General features: G+C 51.4%; 1 protein-coding gene across 11 annotated transcripts in view; it reads left to right on the top strand.

Moving 5' to 3' along the window:
* DENND2B (DENN domain containing 2B) overlaps positions 1-15,076 on the top strand; it is a 178,454-nt gene that overhangs the window by 162,362 nt on the left and 1,016 nt on the right. For all 11 annotated transcript variants that reach the window (XM_058688157.1, XM_058688156.1, XM_058688161.1 and 8 more), the window contains 8 exons: positions 2,732-2,809; positions 3,365-3,505; positions 7,179-7,327; positions 11,234-11,411; positions 11,712-11,753; positions 12,638-12,749; positions 13,507-13,746; positions 14,627-14,713. In XM_058688157.1, coding sequence (XP_058544140.1) covers positions 2,732-2,809; positions 3,365-3,505; positions 7,179-7,327; positions 11,234-11,411; positions 11,712-11,753; positions 12,638-12,749; positions 13,507-13,746; positions 14,627-14,713 — 1,027 coding nt within the window. The remainder of the gene's footprint in view (positions 1-2,731; positions 2,810-3,364; positions 3,506-7,178; positions 7,328-11,233; positions 11,412-11,711; positions 11,754-12,637; positions 12,750-13,506; positions 13,747-14,626; positions 14,714-15,076) is intronic.

Here is a 15,076-nt window from a genome sequence, read left to right as displayed (position 1 = left end):
CTTGTAGGGCTGGGCCACATGTGTGTATAAGTGTGTGTGCATGCATCTTCTTCAACTCTAGCTTGTATGAGAGCCTACATTCTGCTTCCTCATATGCTCCATGATGCCACCGCAGAGCACACGTTCACACACACACACACACACACACACACACACAGTCTCACACACTCACAAGGAGGAGGCACTCCTGGGATGGCAGGACTCAGAATGACTCCTTTGATCAGGCCCCAGGATCTAAGATAATCTGCAATAAGAGGAGAGAGTGAATCACCTTCTACTGGGCTGTCATATGTTTTTAACTTTCCTACACTTTTTCTTCTCATTCATTTCCCTCAGGCTTCTGGGCTCTGATTGCTGATGCTAGATTGAAGGATCATATCACTTCAGCAGTATGTGTGTGCATCAGACAGGGGTGGAGGACAACCTTCCTCATGCCCATACTGGCCAGCCTGATGTGAGGAAGAATCCTGTCTGTGGTCTGATAGTGTTGGAGGCTGAGGAGGGATAGAGCAGTACCTTCCCTGGGATTCTGGGAGAGATGCCTTGAACACAGGAGAAAGGGAAGGTTTTGAAAATATAAGCCATGTTATATAGAGAGAAGCCCTTCCCCAAACCCCTTCCCGTAGTTCTGAGAAATAGACTGAGGTAAGGTAAAGAGAGTCCTGTTACACTCCTCCCTGAAGTTCACTAGGGATGTTGTTGGTTTGGGGTGTCAGCAGTGTTTAAGGGTCCCCATGCCTTAGTGGGACAAGGACTCACTAGATGCCAGTCCTAGGCAAAGGTAATGTATAGGAGGGACCCCAAACGATGGATTCTGGGTCATTCATTCATTCATTCATTCATTCCGAAACACGTACCATACTCCTGTTGAGGGTCAGGCAGCATGTTAAAGGCACAAAAAGATAAGTTAGACATGAATCCAACCCAATTCTCAAGGAATTTTAGATAGTCTAGTAGAGGAGGTAGAACTTTCAACATAGAAGGGAAGACAAAGGGAATGAATTATTATTTAGGACCTATTATGTTCCAGGCTAGATGCTTTAAGTATGTCATCTTTTTTGAACCTTTTAATAGTCCATGAGGTATTATTATGTCAGTTCTATAGATTAAGAAATGGAATGACTTGCCCAGGGTCACACAGCCAGTGAGAGACAGAGCCAGGATTGACCCTAAGTTCTTGAACACCAAGTCTGATATTCTTGGATCACCCCAAAGGGTAGTCCAGGGGGAAGGGATATTTGAATATTGAATGCCCAGTGAGTAGGGCTAAGGGAATGTGGAGCAGTATGGATGCCAGGTGGGGAGCCAGGCAGAGTCCAGCATGCCCCAGGTTCACCTGGGCCTGGAGAGGAATGTTCCAAAGGCTGCCTTTGCAGGAATAGTGATGGAGCAGAGCCTCTCCTTTGCAGCAGGCCTGCTGCCCCCAGGGAAGAGCGTGTTTGTCCTGGCGTGCTCAGAGAGGGCCTGGGCTGGGTCCCTGCCAAGGGGGCTGGCACTAGCTCGGCATTCCTGTAGATTGGACACAATGATTCTAACCCAAATCCCACATACTTGATTTAATCACTTGGGGCTTTAGGGGAGGCGGGGGAGAGGGAAAGAGAGAGGAGTGAGTTTCAGGCCTAATATGGACAAAAACAGATTCTGCCTTCTCTTTAGATCTGTGACGTGTGGCCAGCAGGTTTGGAAACTGAAATAGACCCATCTGCATTTGCTTAGCAGCCTGCATGAGGGGCCAGCACCTGCTGCTCTGCTCCCTCCCTACTTGGCCTTGCCAGGCACTCAGGCCTCTGAGCCAGAGGCAGCCACAGAGTCCTGCCAGCCCCTGGCTGGAGAAGTAGACTCCTGTGGACTCATCCCAGCCTGCATTTGGGGTCTCCAGGCCCGGGGAGCTCTTAATGCACATCTCCTCCAGCCAGTCACCTTTTCAGTCTCCTTTTTCCTTCGTTCACCGCTGGTAGCATACCTCTATTGTGTCTTTGTGTCCCTTTCCCTTCTATCCTGTCAGAAGGCAGCATGCTTTAGAGATAAGACAGCAAATCAGAGGCCAAAAGAGACTCCTGGCTCCATGACTTTTAGATGCATGCCCTTGGGCAATGGCTTAATATTTTTGTAACTCAGTTTACTCATCTATAAAATGCAGATGATAGTGCCTGAGTCACAAGGTATTGTCAGGTACCAAGCCCAGGATTCACATATGGTAAATATTCAGTAAATAGTACTTTACTGCCCTTATCTATTTTCAGTTTGCCTTACTAGAATGGGGTGGATCAAGGAAGGAAGGAAAGGGGAATCTAGAATAGGAATGTTTTAGAATGTCCCCTGTGAGCCGCAGAGGACTACACGGCTTGCTCCTAAGAATGTACACAAGTCCCTCTCGTTATCATTGCATCCTCTGGATTCCCAGCCTTAGAGATGTAAATCTATGAGTCACCCTAAAGCTTCTGCCATACTGCTTAATCCTTTGCCAGTCTCTGTCCGTGTCCTCCTGGAAGGAGCTTAGCAGGAGTCTGGCACCTTGGGCTGGAAGACCCAGCAGAGGCTGAAGCCTGCCCCCCAAGAGTGTCAGCCTTTCCAGACCTGGGGCCTGGTTGAGTGGAGGTTTAGTGGGGTCTTGGAGTCTTCCACTAGGAGAGCAGTCCTTAGTCTTCAGTTCCCAAGGAAAAGCAGCCAGATGTAGTCATCATGCATTCTCTGTATCTGTCTCTCTCTCCTCTGCCTCGTCCCAACCCAGCCAAGTGGGAAAGGGCCTCGGCTGCCAGAAGTATACTGTGTCATCAGCCGCCTTGGCTGCTTCGGCTTGTTTTCCAAGGTAAGAGGGCTCCGGCTTACTTCCCTCCCCTTTCCCCCAGCGGACAGCTCCCTTAGGAGTATCAGCAGCCAGCTTAGATGAGAAAACCACCTGTGTGTGTGAGTGAGTGAGCGCGAGAGAAAGAGAATGCAAGAGCAAGTAGAGCAGGCTCTCTGACTCCTTCCTGTTCTCAAGCCTGACTTCCCAGCTGTCCAGCTGGCATCTCCCCAGCTCCTTGTACCAGCCTGGTCTGCCAGTGTCATAGCTGTCCCTAGGCCATGGGAAGAGCCAGAGTCCTTGGGGAAGCAAAGTGCCCAGGGACCCAACTCCCAAGTAGTGTTTCCTTTGCCCAGCTCCTGGGTGTGAGGCAAGGATGAGTTAATGAGCAGAGCAGTCATTGAGTGCAAGGGAAGCAGGAAGGGTAGAGTGTAAATCTGCTGGTGAGACAGTCCTCCTGTCCCCCAGCTTTTGGCCCCAGCTGGTCAGATGCCAGGCCACCCTCTTCTCTGCCCAGGAGGTAGGGAAAGGGCAGTGCCCTGATACCCTTCCTTTTTGGACTGCTGGTGGTGGGCACAGGTCCTCGATGAGGTGGAGCGCCGGCGTGGGATCTCTGCCGCCTTGGTCTATCCCTTCATGAGAAGTCTCATGGAGTCACCCTTCCCTGCCCCGGGGAAGACCATCAAAGTGAAGACATTTCTTCCAGGTGCTGGCAATGAGGTAGGGATTTCTGCTGCCTGTTCTCTCACACGATGGATGGGGGCTGGAGCAAGGCCTGCTGAGCCAATGCTGCAGTCCCCAGGAGGGGCAGAGCATGGCCCCTTCCTTGCTCTCCATGTGTGTGCACCTAATCAGTAGGGACTGGAGAAGTGAATGACAGAACTGTAATTGGGGCCCAACTCCCTGCAGCTGCAAGGGGGCCTTCCCTGACCTGCTTGGACTCCACTGCATTCCACCTGTCCTCCTTTAATTTATTCACCAGGGATTTCCTGGTAATGTTCTCTCACAGTCAGGGATCGCGCCACACCTGGGAGCAGTCATGAAGTTGACGTGGGACACAGCTCTGAGCTTGTGGGGTTCGTAATCTAGTGGGAGAGACCAATAGTAAATACATACACACGCATTTAAATAGACAGTTTCTAAAGTGTTAAGTGCCAAGTGCAAGCACAGGAGTGAGAGTGTGTAACAGGGGATCTGCTTTAGGTTCGGGGGGCTAGGGAAGGCCTCCTCTGAAGAAGCGACTAAGGTGAGTAGAGTCAGCTAAATGAAGTGGAGGAGGGAGACTGAAAGAGAAGGGTGTGGATGGGAGGTTATTCCAGGTAGAGAGGGAACGGCGTGGGCAAAGGCTTATGTTGGGAAAGTGACAAGGAACTGAAAACAGGTCGAGATGGTCTAAAGGGTGGTGAGCAGGGTGTGATAGGAAGCAAGGGCCACGTCACAGTGTGCCTGCTAGGCCAAGGTGAGGATTTTGGATGTCATCTAAAGCAGGGTTATAAGATCTGAGATGTTCTTTTAAAAGCTCACTCTGGCTGCTATGGAGATAATGCATGGGAGTGAAAACAGGGAGACCTGCTAAGCTCCTGTATAGTATTACAGGCAAGAGATGATAGTAGCTAGGATTAAGGTGTGGTAGAAAAATGAGGAGAAGTAGGTGGAGTTGAGATGTGTTTTAGAATTAGGACCAGTTTGAGTGGAAATAAATGTTAGGGAGATTTTAAGGCTAACTCCCAGCTTTCTCGCTTGAGTGACAGGGTAGATGATGGAGTGCTGCCTGTAGGGGGAGCAGGCTCTGAAGAGGAAGAGGAGGAAGTGGATCTTGTACGTGTTGTTTAAGATACCTGTGAGGCACCCGAGAGAAGATCCTCCTCAGACCTGGGGAACTCCAACATTTAGGGGTCCTGCAGCGGAAGAATAGCCACCCTCAGGAGTGAGAAGACAGGAAGAATAGCAGGCCGTGGCTTGGAAGCCAAGAAGGGGGCATCTCCAGAAGGAAGGGGTGATCAGGTGAGGTCAGGGTGAGGAATGGCAAGATGCCATGAGGAATGGCAATGACAAGAGTGGATTTCAGTGGAGCCGGGGCCAGGGACCCAGACGCCTGAGTGGAGTGAGTAGAGAAGTGAATTGGAGTGAGAAAGTGGGAATAGACTGCGTGGACATCTCTTCAAGACACTTGGTGATGAAGAGAACTAGGGAAGGGGACAGTCAGTGGTTGAAAGGGGGCTCCAGATGGTTGTCTTGAGGCTGGTGGGAATGGCCCAGCTGAGGCAGAGGTGAAAGAAGCAGGGAGGGAGAGGACTCTTTGTCCCCCAGGAGGTGGCAGGGCTGTGGGATCCGGGGAGGGACTGACTTTCATTAGGAGAAATAGGCACTTCCTTGTGGGTTGGCAGGAAGGGCCATGGCTCATAGATTTTGGATTCTCCTCTGGCAGCTTCAGTTTTCTCAAAATGGAGAAGAAGGCCATTTGAGAGTGAGAGGTGGGTGCTGGGTTCTAGCAGAGGGAAGAAGAAATGGCTTAGTTGCTGCAGAGTGGGAGAGGGTCTGACTGTAGAAACACAGGGTACTGCTGGTGGTGCAAATGCCATTTCAGGGCTTTCTCTTGGCCTCTTTTCAACCACCCTCGTTTGGAGGGACTTTAGGCTTCTTGAGGGGTCTGGCGCAAGATGGCCAGCCTTGCCCTGCTGGGAGATCCCAGCAGCCTGCCTGGGAGCCCTTCGGGATGGCCACACCTTCACCAGCCTCATTTCTCAGCACTCTGACTTGAATTGCTTACTGTCGCTGAACCCTGCTTCCTTTTGCCTTGAACACTCTTCCCTTCTCTCATTAGACAGCCCAAGTGAAGTATCTTGTGCTCTGAGCCACTGCCCTGACCCCTTCCTGTCTCAGCTGGGGTCTCACCCTTCCTCTGGGCCCTCTGGGCCCCCGCACAGATGTGAAGCGTAGCTTCCTCCGTTCTGACACCAGTCTCACAGCTGTGGTTGTTTAGACTCAGTCAGCCCCGCTGGACTGTGACCCTCGAGGGCAGGGGTGAGTGAGAGGAGGCCCAGGCCCCATGAGCTGCTTTTGTGCATTCTCACACCCTGGAGGGACCCCAGGGGGTAGTGGGAGTGTGAAGCTGCGCTGCAGAGCAGAGCCTGCTGGACTGCACGCAGACTCCTGGGGGTGGAGCGGCGTGGGAGAGCGTCACTGTGACTTCTGGGGTGGGGCAAGCACAAGTGGGGTGCGGGGGCCTCTGGGGAAACTGTGGTATGGGATTCCTTGTGTGTGCGCGGCATCGTGCTCACCACTGGGCCGTCTGGGAGTTCACCATCTGGTGGAAAAGATAGCATGCACCCATCGCTAGGGCAGCTTGTGCCAGGTCTCTGGGACCTGGAGAGATGAGTACTGAGCTAGGACTTTGAACTTCCCTTGCTTAGACCCTGAGAAATACATGAGGTGATATGGGGCTCTAAAGGGGCTCTAAGAGGGAATTTGTTTTTCACCCTGCTTATCAGGAGGCCTGCACCTCCTTGCTGCCCACATGCGCTGAGAGACTGAGGAGACTCTGCAGTCCCCTGTGACAGCTGCTTTGACATGGCCTGGGCATCAGCAGTTCCTCCTGCTCTCACAGCTAGGGTCAATTGCTATCCTTCACCCTTTGGATTGCCCTCAGGGAAGTGGCTTTCTGTGCCACAGCAGTGACCTTGGGAGTGGCCTTGCAGCACCCTGGAGGGAGGACAGCTAGGTCTGGCCCAGATACAGAAAGTCCTGCTTCCTGGCACTGTTGTGGAATAGCCAGCCCTTTCCTTGTGTTTTCCTTGTCACTGGCACAGAGATTAGACAGGCTGGCAGAGATAGAGGCCAGAATGGTAGGACAAACATGACCTCTGGAAGGAAACTCTAACAGGAAAGGGAGAGGACATGACAACAAGGACACTAGCATTGGCTTTCAAGAGGTGGCAGTCAGGGATACAGAGATGCTGCTCTTCCTACGGCCTGGGGAGCAGCGATTGGTTGTGGGGTCTGTTCAGCGTGGATGCCAAGACCTTTGTTTGGGGAGATGGAAAAGGGGGCGGGGGGTACCCCACAGATAAAGCTGTGTGGTCCCCTCATTCTCCTTATCTGTAAGAATAGTCACCTCTCCTCCTTTTCCTGAGAGTCTGATGGATGGCCCATCAACTCCTTCCTTCTGGAGCCTCCTTCATCGTCCAGTTTGCCCCAGTGCTCAGAGGATAGGTGTCTAAGTACTGTGGTCTGAGAGGAGACAGAGACTGGGTCTTACTGCATGGTGGGGTATATTAGAGACCTGGAAAAGGGAAGGTGGGGAGAGAAACCTCCAGCCTGTCACTTTGTATAGGACCCGGCGTGACACCCACCTGGCCTGCCTAGACCCACTTTCCCCCTTGCTCTCCTGCAGGTGTTAGAGCTGCGGCGGCCCATGGACTCCCGGCTGGAGCATGTGGACTTTGAGTGCCTCTTTACCTGTCTCAGTGTGCGCCAGCTCATCCGAATCTTTGCCTCGCTGCTGCTGGAGCGTCGGGTCATTTTTGTGGCAGATAAGCTCAGGTAGGGCCCAGCAGGGTAAGGGGAAGAAGAGGGGGAAGGCACATCCACTAATTAATCTGACATGTATTTACGAGCCCTGGTATATGCCAGCTACTGTGGTATTGGTGTGGTAGGATTGAGAACCCAAGGGAGGACTTGGCCTGAGGGAAGAGGTGGGACATTTGTTCTTTTGCCCCAGCCAAGTGTGCAGATACAGATACATTTTATGGAGAAAGGTAGAGTAAGGAGATTTCTGGCTGATGGCTGCACTTCCTCTGAAAGGGCAGGCAAGGCCATCTCTGTGGGATGCTGAGTTTGAGGAGAGGTATGAATTCTAGGCAGAACCACTGTGAGGAAGAGCCAAGGGCACTGACTAGAGGTAGGAGGAGTAATGCTGAGCCCCCCAGGGAGGAACCAGTTAGGGCATCACCTGCAGAGGGCAATTGATTGGCATGACTCAGGGCCAGGCACTTGGGGATTTGTGGAGAAGGACAAGGTGAGGCACTGAGGGTGCTGGGGAGGAGACTGGTTGCAGGAAGGTTGTCTAGTCAAACTAGGAAAGGGAAAAAATGTCCAGAGACAGGAGTGCCTGTGAGGCAGGGCAGCTGGTTTAGGGTGAGTAAGAAAAGAGCTGGTTGGATCATAGGTCTTGGTCAGAAATGTTGACATTTATGATTTTACAGGTAGAGGAGTTCTAGATGCCAAGATCTGGTTGTGGCCTTGGGAGGGGTGTTGTGGAAGGAGCTGAACTCTTCTAGGCAGTCAGGATTTAAAAGAAAATGTCTCAGTCCATTCAAGCTGCTGTGACAAAATACCAGACTGAGTGGCTTGTAAACAACAGAAATGTATTTCTCAGTTCTAAAGGCTGGACGTCCAAGATCAGGGCACCAACGCGGTTGTGTTCTGGTGAGGGCCTGCTTCTTGGTTCACAGCTCGTCCCTTCTCACTGTGTCCTCATGTGGTGGAAGGGGCGAGGGAGCTCTATGGGTCTGTTTTATTTTATTTTATTTTTTTAATTTTTTTTAACATTTATTTATTTTTGAGACAGAGAGAGACAGAGCATGAACGGGGGAGGGGCAGAGAGAGAGGGAGACACAGAATCGGAAGCAGGCTCCAGGCTCTGAGCCATCAGCCCAGAGCCTGACGCGGGGCTCGAACTCACAGACCGCCAGATCGTGACCTGAGCCGAAGTCGGACGCTCAACCGACTGAGCCACCCAGGCGCCCCTCTATGGGTCTGTTTTATAAGGACATGCATCCCATTCATGAGGGCCCCACCCTCATGACCTGAGTACCTCCCAAAGGCCCCACCTCCTAACACTATCATATTTGGGTTTTGGATTTCAGCATAGGAATTTTGGGCACAAATATTTAAACCATAGAGTATGTGTGGGGAGTGGACAGGCAGGGAAAGGATGAGATCTTGGCAACACATTGTGTATTTTTTTGGTCAAAGAATCCATCACAGGAAGAAGTGGTTTATTTAGATGGGTAGAATTAATTCAGTCATTTGGACATTTGTTAACCTACCTGCTTTGTGCCATACCACGTGCCAGGTGCTAATAGGAGGGGGAGAAAAGGAAAATCCTCTTTCTGGTTGGTCCTCAGTAGGCCCAGGCTCCCTGGGGTCTTTCTGTCTGTGTGAGGGGCTACTGAAGAGAGCTGGAGAAAGGGGCTCCTGAATGCCCTCACAGGGCACTGGGGCAGGAAGCCAGGCCCACCCTTGGTCCAGGAGAAGGAAGAGGAGGAAATGCCAGGGCTGCTGACTTTTCCAGAGAAGGCCCGCCTTAGAAATGAAAACAGCCCCTCACTTCCTGCCCCAGTCTCAGTGTTTCTTTATCCCACAGTTCTTTGTATCTTGTGGGCCCATCAGGTCCTCAGGAAGGGACCAAGCCCAGCAGCTGAAACTAGCCAGGTACAGCAGCTCCATGGGGCCCCTATCTGCTACCTCTCTGCCCCCTGGTTCACTATCCATCAGCGAAGCCACTGGCTGCCCAGCTGTGAGGTTCTGCTCTGGCCAGAGCTTGGTGTCCCTAATGAAGGCTGGACCCTGAGGTTTCTTTTCCTGAAGATTCCATTCCCTCACTCAGGGCAGGGCCTTATCTTTGCCACCCCCACCCATAGCCCAGCTCCACTAGGGCTCTGAATAGAGCTGTTGTTTTCTGTGGCTGCCCTTGCCTCTGAGCACATTCCTGCACCATTCTGGAAGGAAAGTACCCCAAGGCTCTGTTCTTTGCCTGGCTCAGCATTCAAGTTCTGCCACTCTTGGATCTTAGAAAAGATGTCTATCATGCACAGGGTCTGCCTGTGCCTGGGGAGGGGCAGGGTAGGCAGTCCAGTGATGGCATGCAGGCCTGAACTGGGTCAGGGCTCAGTAAGTCCAGCCAGCTCATGTTCCATTGCTCACATTTTAGGTTTTCCACAAATCCTTTATCCCTCTGGTCTAGTTTTATGTCTGAGTATATGGGAGGGATGCACTATGTATATACACAGGTTCTGCAGTGATCAGCCCTAAAACCTTCTGCCTCCAAAGACCCAGGCTCATTGGAGGGGATTGTGGAGATCAGTGTGTCCCTCCACCCTGAGACAGCCCTTTTCTACATCTTTTCTGGATGGCTCTCCTCACCATGTGGGGAGCTGTTGTCCCCAAGGGAAGGGCTGTCAGAGTCAGGACACCTGGGTCTCTTCCTCAAGGCCCAGCACTATTTTAGGTGTCCATAGGGTGGCTGGAGAGCCAGACAAGGCACTGGGTGACAAAATACTTGTGAACATCCAAAGATCCTTCTGTAAGAGGGGGTTTGCTTCTGTCATGGATTGAACCGTGTTCTCCTACTGGTGGGGCATTAGGAAACGGAGAGAATCCCTGCTGGATCTGATCAAGTAGAGTCTATTATGGCTAATAGGTGGGACCAATAGAGGCAGCGGGTCAGAGTGGGAAAGTCAGGTTTAAGACTGAACTTGACTGCAGGCCTCTGCCTTCTCATCTATAATATGGTCCCTAGGGGAGAGCCTTTGATTTTCCTCCCAACAGATGGGTTGTTCAAGCCGGGTGGATCTCCTGTGTTTACCAGTGCCCCACACCGGCCCTTCACGTGGGGAGTATACACTTCCTTCCAGCTAGCACCCTACAGCTCTTCCTCCCTGTCTTGCACTGGTCATTCTGCTCTGATAGCTGGCCCTGTAGTGCTGCTGGGTCTAGAGGCCTGGAGCCCCTTCTAGGCTGAGAGAGGGATGGCCCCACTGAGACCTTAGGTGAGGAAAGGTGGGAGCGGACACTTTTCTCAGCTTGGTGGAATGGTGCCAGGTGCCTCACCTCAGTCAGGGGTCCTCAGTCAGACCACTTTTTGCAATTAGGGAGAGGGGGGTTAGGATAGAGGGCAGAGTAGTCAAGTAACACTGGACTGGGAGATGGGACAACTGGTTGTGTCCTAGGTCGGCCACTTATGAAACCGACCCTTCATACCTGTGGCCCCAGCTGTAAAATGTGGAATTGATAAGATGACCTATGAGGGCTTTCTAGTTCTTCCACATTATGAATTTGTGATCAACTCTTGCTTGCCTTATCCTCATACTCCCTGGCTTGAGCTGATACTCCCTCTCTAAGTTAGGCCTGTCTGTACGTTAGTGTGGCCCTTGGGGTATGTAGGTGAGTCCTTTGTGTGTTCAAGTGTTGCTATACCTTAATCACTGTTCCTAGGTCGAGTCCCACAGAGGGTGGTACCAGTGTCCTTGAGGCCCTGAGTGGTGGGAATGTGGGGTCTTCACCAGCCTGCAGGGGCAGACCCAGACCTGAACTCCATTAGCACTTTTGTTGCACTGGGAGGTTTAACCTATAAAAGGATGTTTTGAACCCATAGCAGGCTCTAATTCCCCTTCACTGAAGGTGCTGGGCCTGGGTTCAGGTGCTTTGTCTCTGTCTGTCTACCAGTACCCTCTCCAGCTGCTCCCATGCTGTGGTGGCCTTGCTCTACCCCTTCTCCTGGCAGCACACCTTCATTCCTGTCCTTCCGGCCTCCATGATTGACATCGTCTGCTGTCCCACACCCTTCCTGGTTGGCCTGCTCTCCAGTTCCCTCCCCAAACTAAAGGAGCTGCCTGTGGAGGAGGTGGGCCACCTGGGGAGCCAGCTGGGCAAGGAGGGGAGGAAGGAAGGGACCGAAGGAACAGAAACTCCCAGAAGGGAGGGGCGGAGGGGGGAAAAAAGGGAGAAAGACCACTGGGATCTTCTCACTTGTGGCTTCTGGGCCTCTCTATCCAGCTCTTATCCTTTCTCCCTGGGTGGTCTGTCCCTGACTGGAGTTATTCCTATTGTCTGACTCTGGGAGTCCAGGAGGTCTGGAGGCCTGGGGAGGGCATTGCAGGGACTCATACCTTGCATCACTGCCACTAATGACTCTTTCTCTTAGGCACTGATGGTGAATCTGGGATCTGACCGATTCATCCGACAGGTAAGAGCAGGACACCACAGAATGTGGCCTGCCCTGGGTGGGTGCTTGTTTGATGCAGGCTGGAGAACACCCAGCACTGTTACACACATTGCTTAACTTTCGTAGCCTCTTTGTTGAGCTCTCTGGGTTCCATATTCACAGAATAGACAAAGGCGGGGAGAGGCTGATCTGAGAAGTCTTGACCCCAACAGGATCTGCATTTCTGGTTGGGATTATCCAGTGTGACGGGAGTGTAGGTGTGTGGAGAGCATGGCCTGGAAGTCCAAACACTTGAGCTCTGGCTCTGCCACTTTTGAGCTGCATGGTCTTGGCCAGGCCTCTGAAAATGCCAGGGAATGTCAAGGTTTGCAGTCATCGTGTCGACTTCAAAAAGCCTTTGCTAGTCTGGCTCTCCACTAAGGAGCATAGCCCACGGTGTACCCCCTGGGAATGTACAGTATGTTACACACCACTGACAGCTGTGACTCCTGGGTACAGGCATCAAGGTCCAGACAGACATGGAATCAGACTGCAGAAACAGGAAGGACAGCCTAGCCTTATAACTGAGACACAGGCCGGGCCACAGTTTCCCTGCCCTGAACCAGCTCTGCTTCCCACTTTGGAACTAGAGATCAGGGTGCTGGGCGAGGAACCCCTGACTCGTCCTGGCCAGTGAATGCCACCAACTGTACCACTTTTTACCTGTGTGACCTTGGACAAGTTTCTTAACCTCTCTTTGTGCTCAGCTTCTCATTATAAAATGAGGTTGATAACAGCATCAGGTTTATTGGGAGGAATGAATAAAATTATATATTTAAGTTCTTCAAACAGGGCCTAGCATATAGTAAGTGCTCAGCCAGTGTCAGATGTGATTATGATCACTGTGTGTTTTCCTTCTCCTATAGATGGATGATGAGGACACGCTGTTACCGAGGAAGTTACAGGCGGCTCTGGAGCAGGCTCTAGAGAGGAAGAACGAACTGATCTCCCAGGACTCTGACAGTGACTCTGATGATGGTGAGTGAGGCTTGCCCTGGGCAGGATCAGCTCTGCCCCCAGACTCCCTCTGCTCTGGGTCTGAGCTTCATGGTACTGGGACCCTGTTTCTACACACCAGACCCTTCTGGTTGATGAGGCTTCAGATATAGGACCTTGGTCTCAGTCTAGCCTAGAAATCTCTAGCCCCACTACCAGTGGGCTCAGGGAATAATGGGACTAAGGGGAGAGAAGTATTGTGGTGTCTTGTCAAAGAAACATAAACAACACTGGGGGCGCTTCTAGCGAGGCCCAGGCTATAAAGCTACCCTCTTCCCTCTAATTCTTCTCTACCTCAGGAGGTTTGAGAAGGAAAACCCAAAGACATGTGGCAACCACAGGACTCTTTTTGCTGACAGAAAACTAGTTATTCCTCCCTCTGGGGCCTTGCCTTGAGCCCCTGCAGGAGACAGAGGTAACTTCCTCTTCTTGTGAAGCCAGGAAAACCACCAAGGGTGAGGAGTGTGGGGAAAGTGATCCTCTGGTCTCTGATTTCCACTCTCATTCACTCGTGAATATTTGCCAACTTCCATGTTCAGACAGTCATTTCTGATCTTCCAGCTCAGGGGCTAGTTACAAGGCCAGGAGCACAAGAGATAAGGTTTCAAAAACAGATAAGTGGTTCTGGCTGGAAGTTCTCTTGGGAGAGAGGGAGACAAAACCAGCTGGAGGGTGGGGTTGCAGGTTGGAGATTACAGATTCTTGACCTGAACCTCAAAGATTATCTTTTCTCTTCCAGAATGTAATACCCTCAATGGGCTGGTGTCAGAGGTGTTTATCCGGTTCTTTGTGGAGACTGTTGGGCACTACTCCCTCTTCCTGACCCAGAGTGAGAAGGGGGAGAGGGCCTTTCAGCGAGAAGCCTTCCGCAAGTCTGTGGCCTCCAAGAGCATCCGCCGTTTTCTGGAGGTTTTTATGGAGTCTCAGATGTTTGCTGGCTTCATCCAAGACAGGGAGCTAAGAAAGTGTCGTGCAAAGGGTAAGGCCAGAAGAGCTTGGGGTTGGGGGCTATGGGCCCTCTCCTCTACGTTTTCTGCTACTACAGGGCTGAATAGTTAGGTACTGTGATGGAAACTCTTGGGTATCATCAGCGAGGGCCAGTCCTCCTAACATTCCTTTCTTCTCATAGAAACTGCCAAGGGAGCTCTCTTCTGCTCCTGTCCCAGTAGATGCTGTCACAAGACTGTGCGCAGGCTGGAGCCACGTGGTTAGAGAGTAGGACTCCTCTCTACCCAAGAGTGGCATGCCATTGGTTGCCCATCCCCTCCTCAGATGCCTTTCTTATTCAGAGAAAAAGACAAGACTGAGCAATTTCGGGGGTTCTGAGAATCACAGGTTGGAAAAGCCCTTGAAGAAGATTGAGCTAGCTTTCTGTCTGAGGTTGGTGGCAGCCGCCGTTCAGAGGCTCAGCTCACTCTAGGACCTTTTTTATAAAATCTCATCAAGATCTTTCTGTCTAACCTCAGGGTTGTTATTTCTTCTATCCACTACTACTGCCCATTTAGTCTAACAAATCTTTTGGAACAACATAGTAGAGTGATTTAAGAGGAACTAGAGAAGGTGCCCAGTTCTGAAATCAGGAATGGCATCTTTGCCTTATGGAATACAGTTCAGGGCCAGGGATGTGCACTGGGAACCAAGGTACTGAGGGCTTCTTGCTTCAGCAATGAACACAGTGAGATGTCATTAATTATAGTTCCAATGAAACAGTCTGAATTCTAACAAGATGCTGCCATAAATTATAATTGCAGATCTTCAGTTTCTCCGTTTTGGGGATCTGTGCCCATGATCCCCTCCAATAGGCCTCCCCTTTCCTCCCTGCAATGACTGTTCTCTTCCCTGTTCCTCCTCTTCCCCAGGCCTCTTTGAGCAGCGAGTGGAGCAGTATTTAGAGGAACTCCCAGACACTGAACAGAGTGGGATGAATAAGTTTCTCCGAGGTTTGGGTAAGAAGCATGGTCACTGATGAGATGGGTGTTCAGCAAGAAGGCTGTGTCCAAACTTCTCTAAACCAGTACCATCATTGGATATTTATACTGGGGCTGTAGACCGAACAGTAAGAGATCCCCTGGCGAAGAGGTTTCCAGCCCAGTGCTCCAAGACCATTTACCACATTTACCAAACTGCAGAACCAGGAGAAACCACAGATCCCTACATAAATCAGGTCTTTTCCAGTGTACTCCTTCCTGAGTGAATATGAGGATGTTAGGGGCAGGGAGCTTTTCTCTAGTCCATAAAGGAGTCTACAGAAGTCGAGGTGCTAGAGTGTCCTTCTCTGAAAACCTCCACTCCCTTGAAAGAGCTTAGCC

This window comes from Neofelis nebulosa, chromosome 10 (genome assembly GCF_028018385.1).
Source record: "Neofelis nebulosa isolate mNeoNeb1 chromosome 10, mNeoNeb1.pri, whole genome shotgun sequence".
Classification (NCBI taxonomy): domain Eukaryota; kingdom Metazoa; phylum Chordata; class Mammalia; order Carnivora; family Felidae; genus Neofelis; species Neofelis nebulosa.
This window is presented reverse-complemented; position numbering and strand designations above follow the sequence as displayed.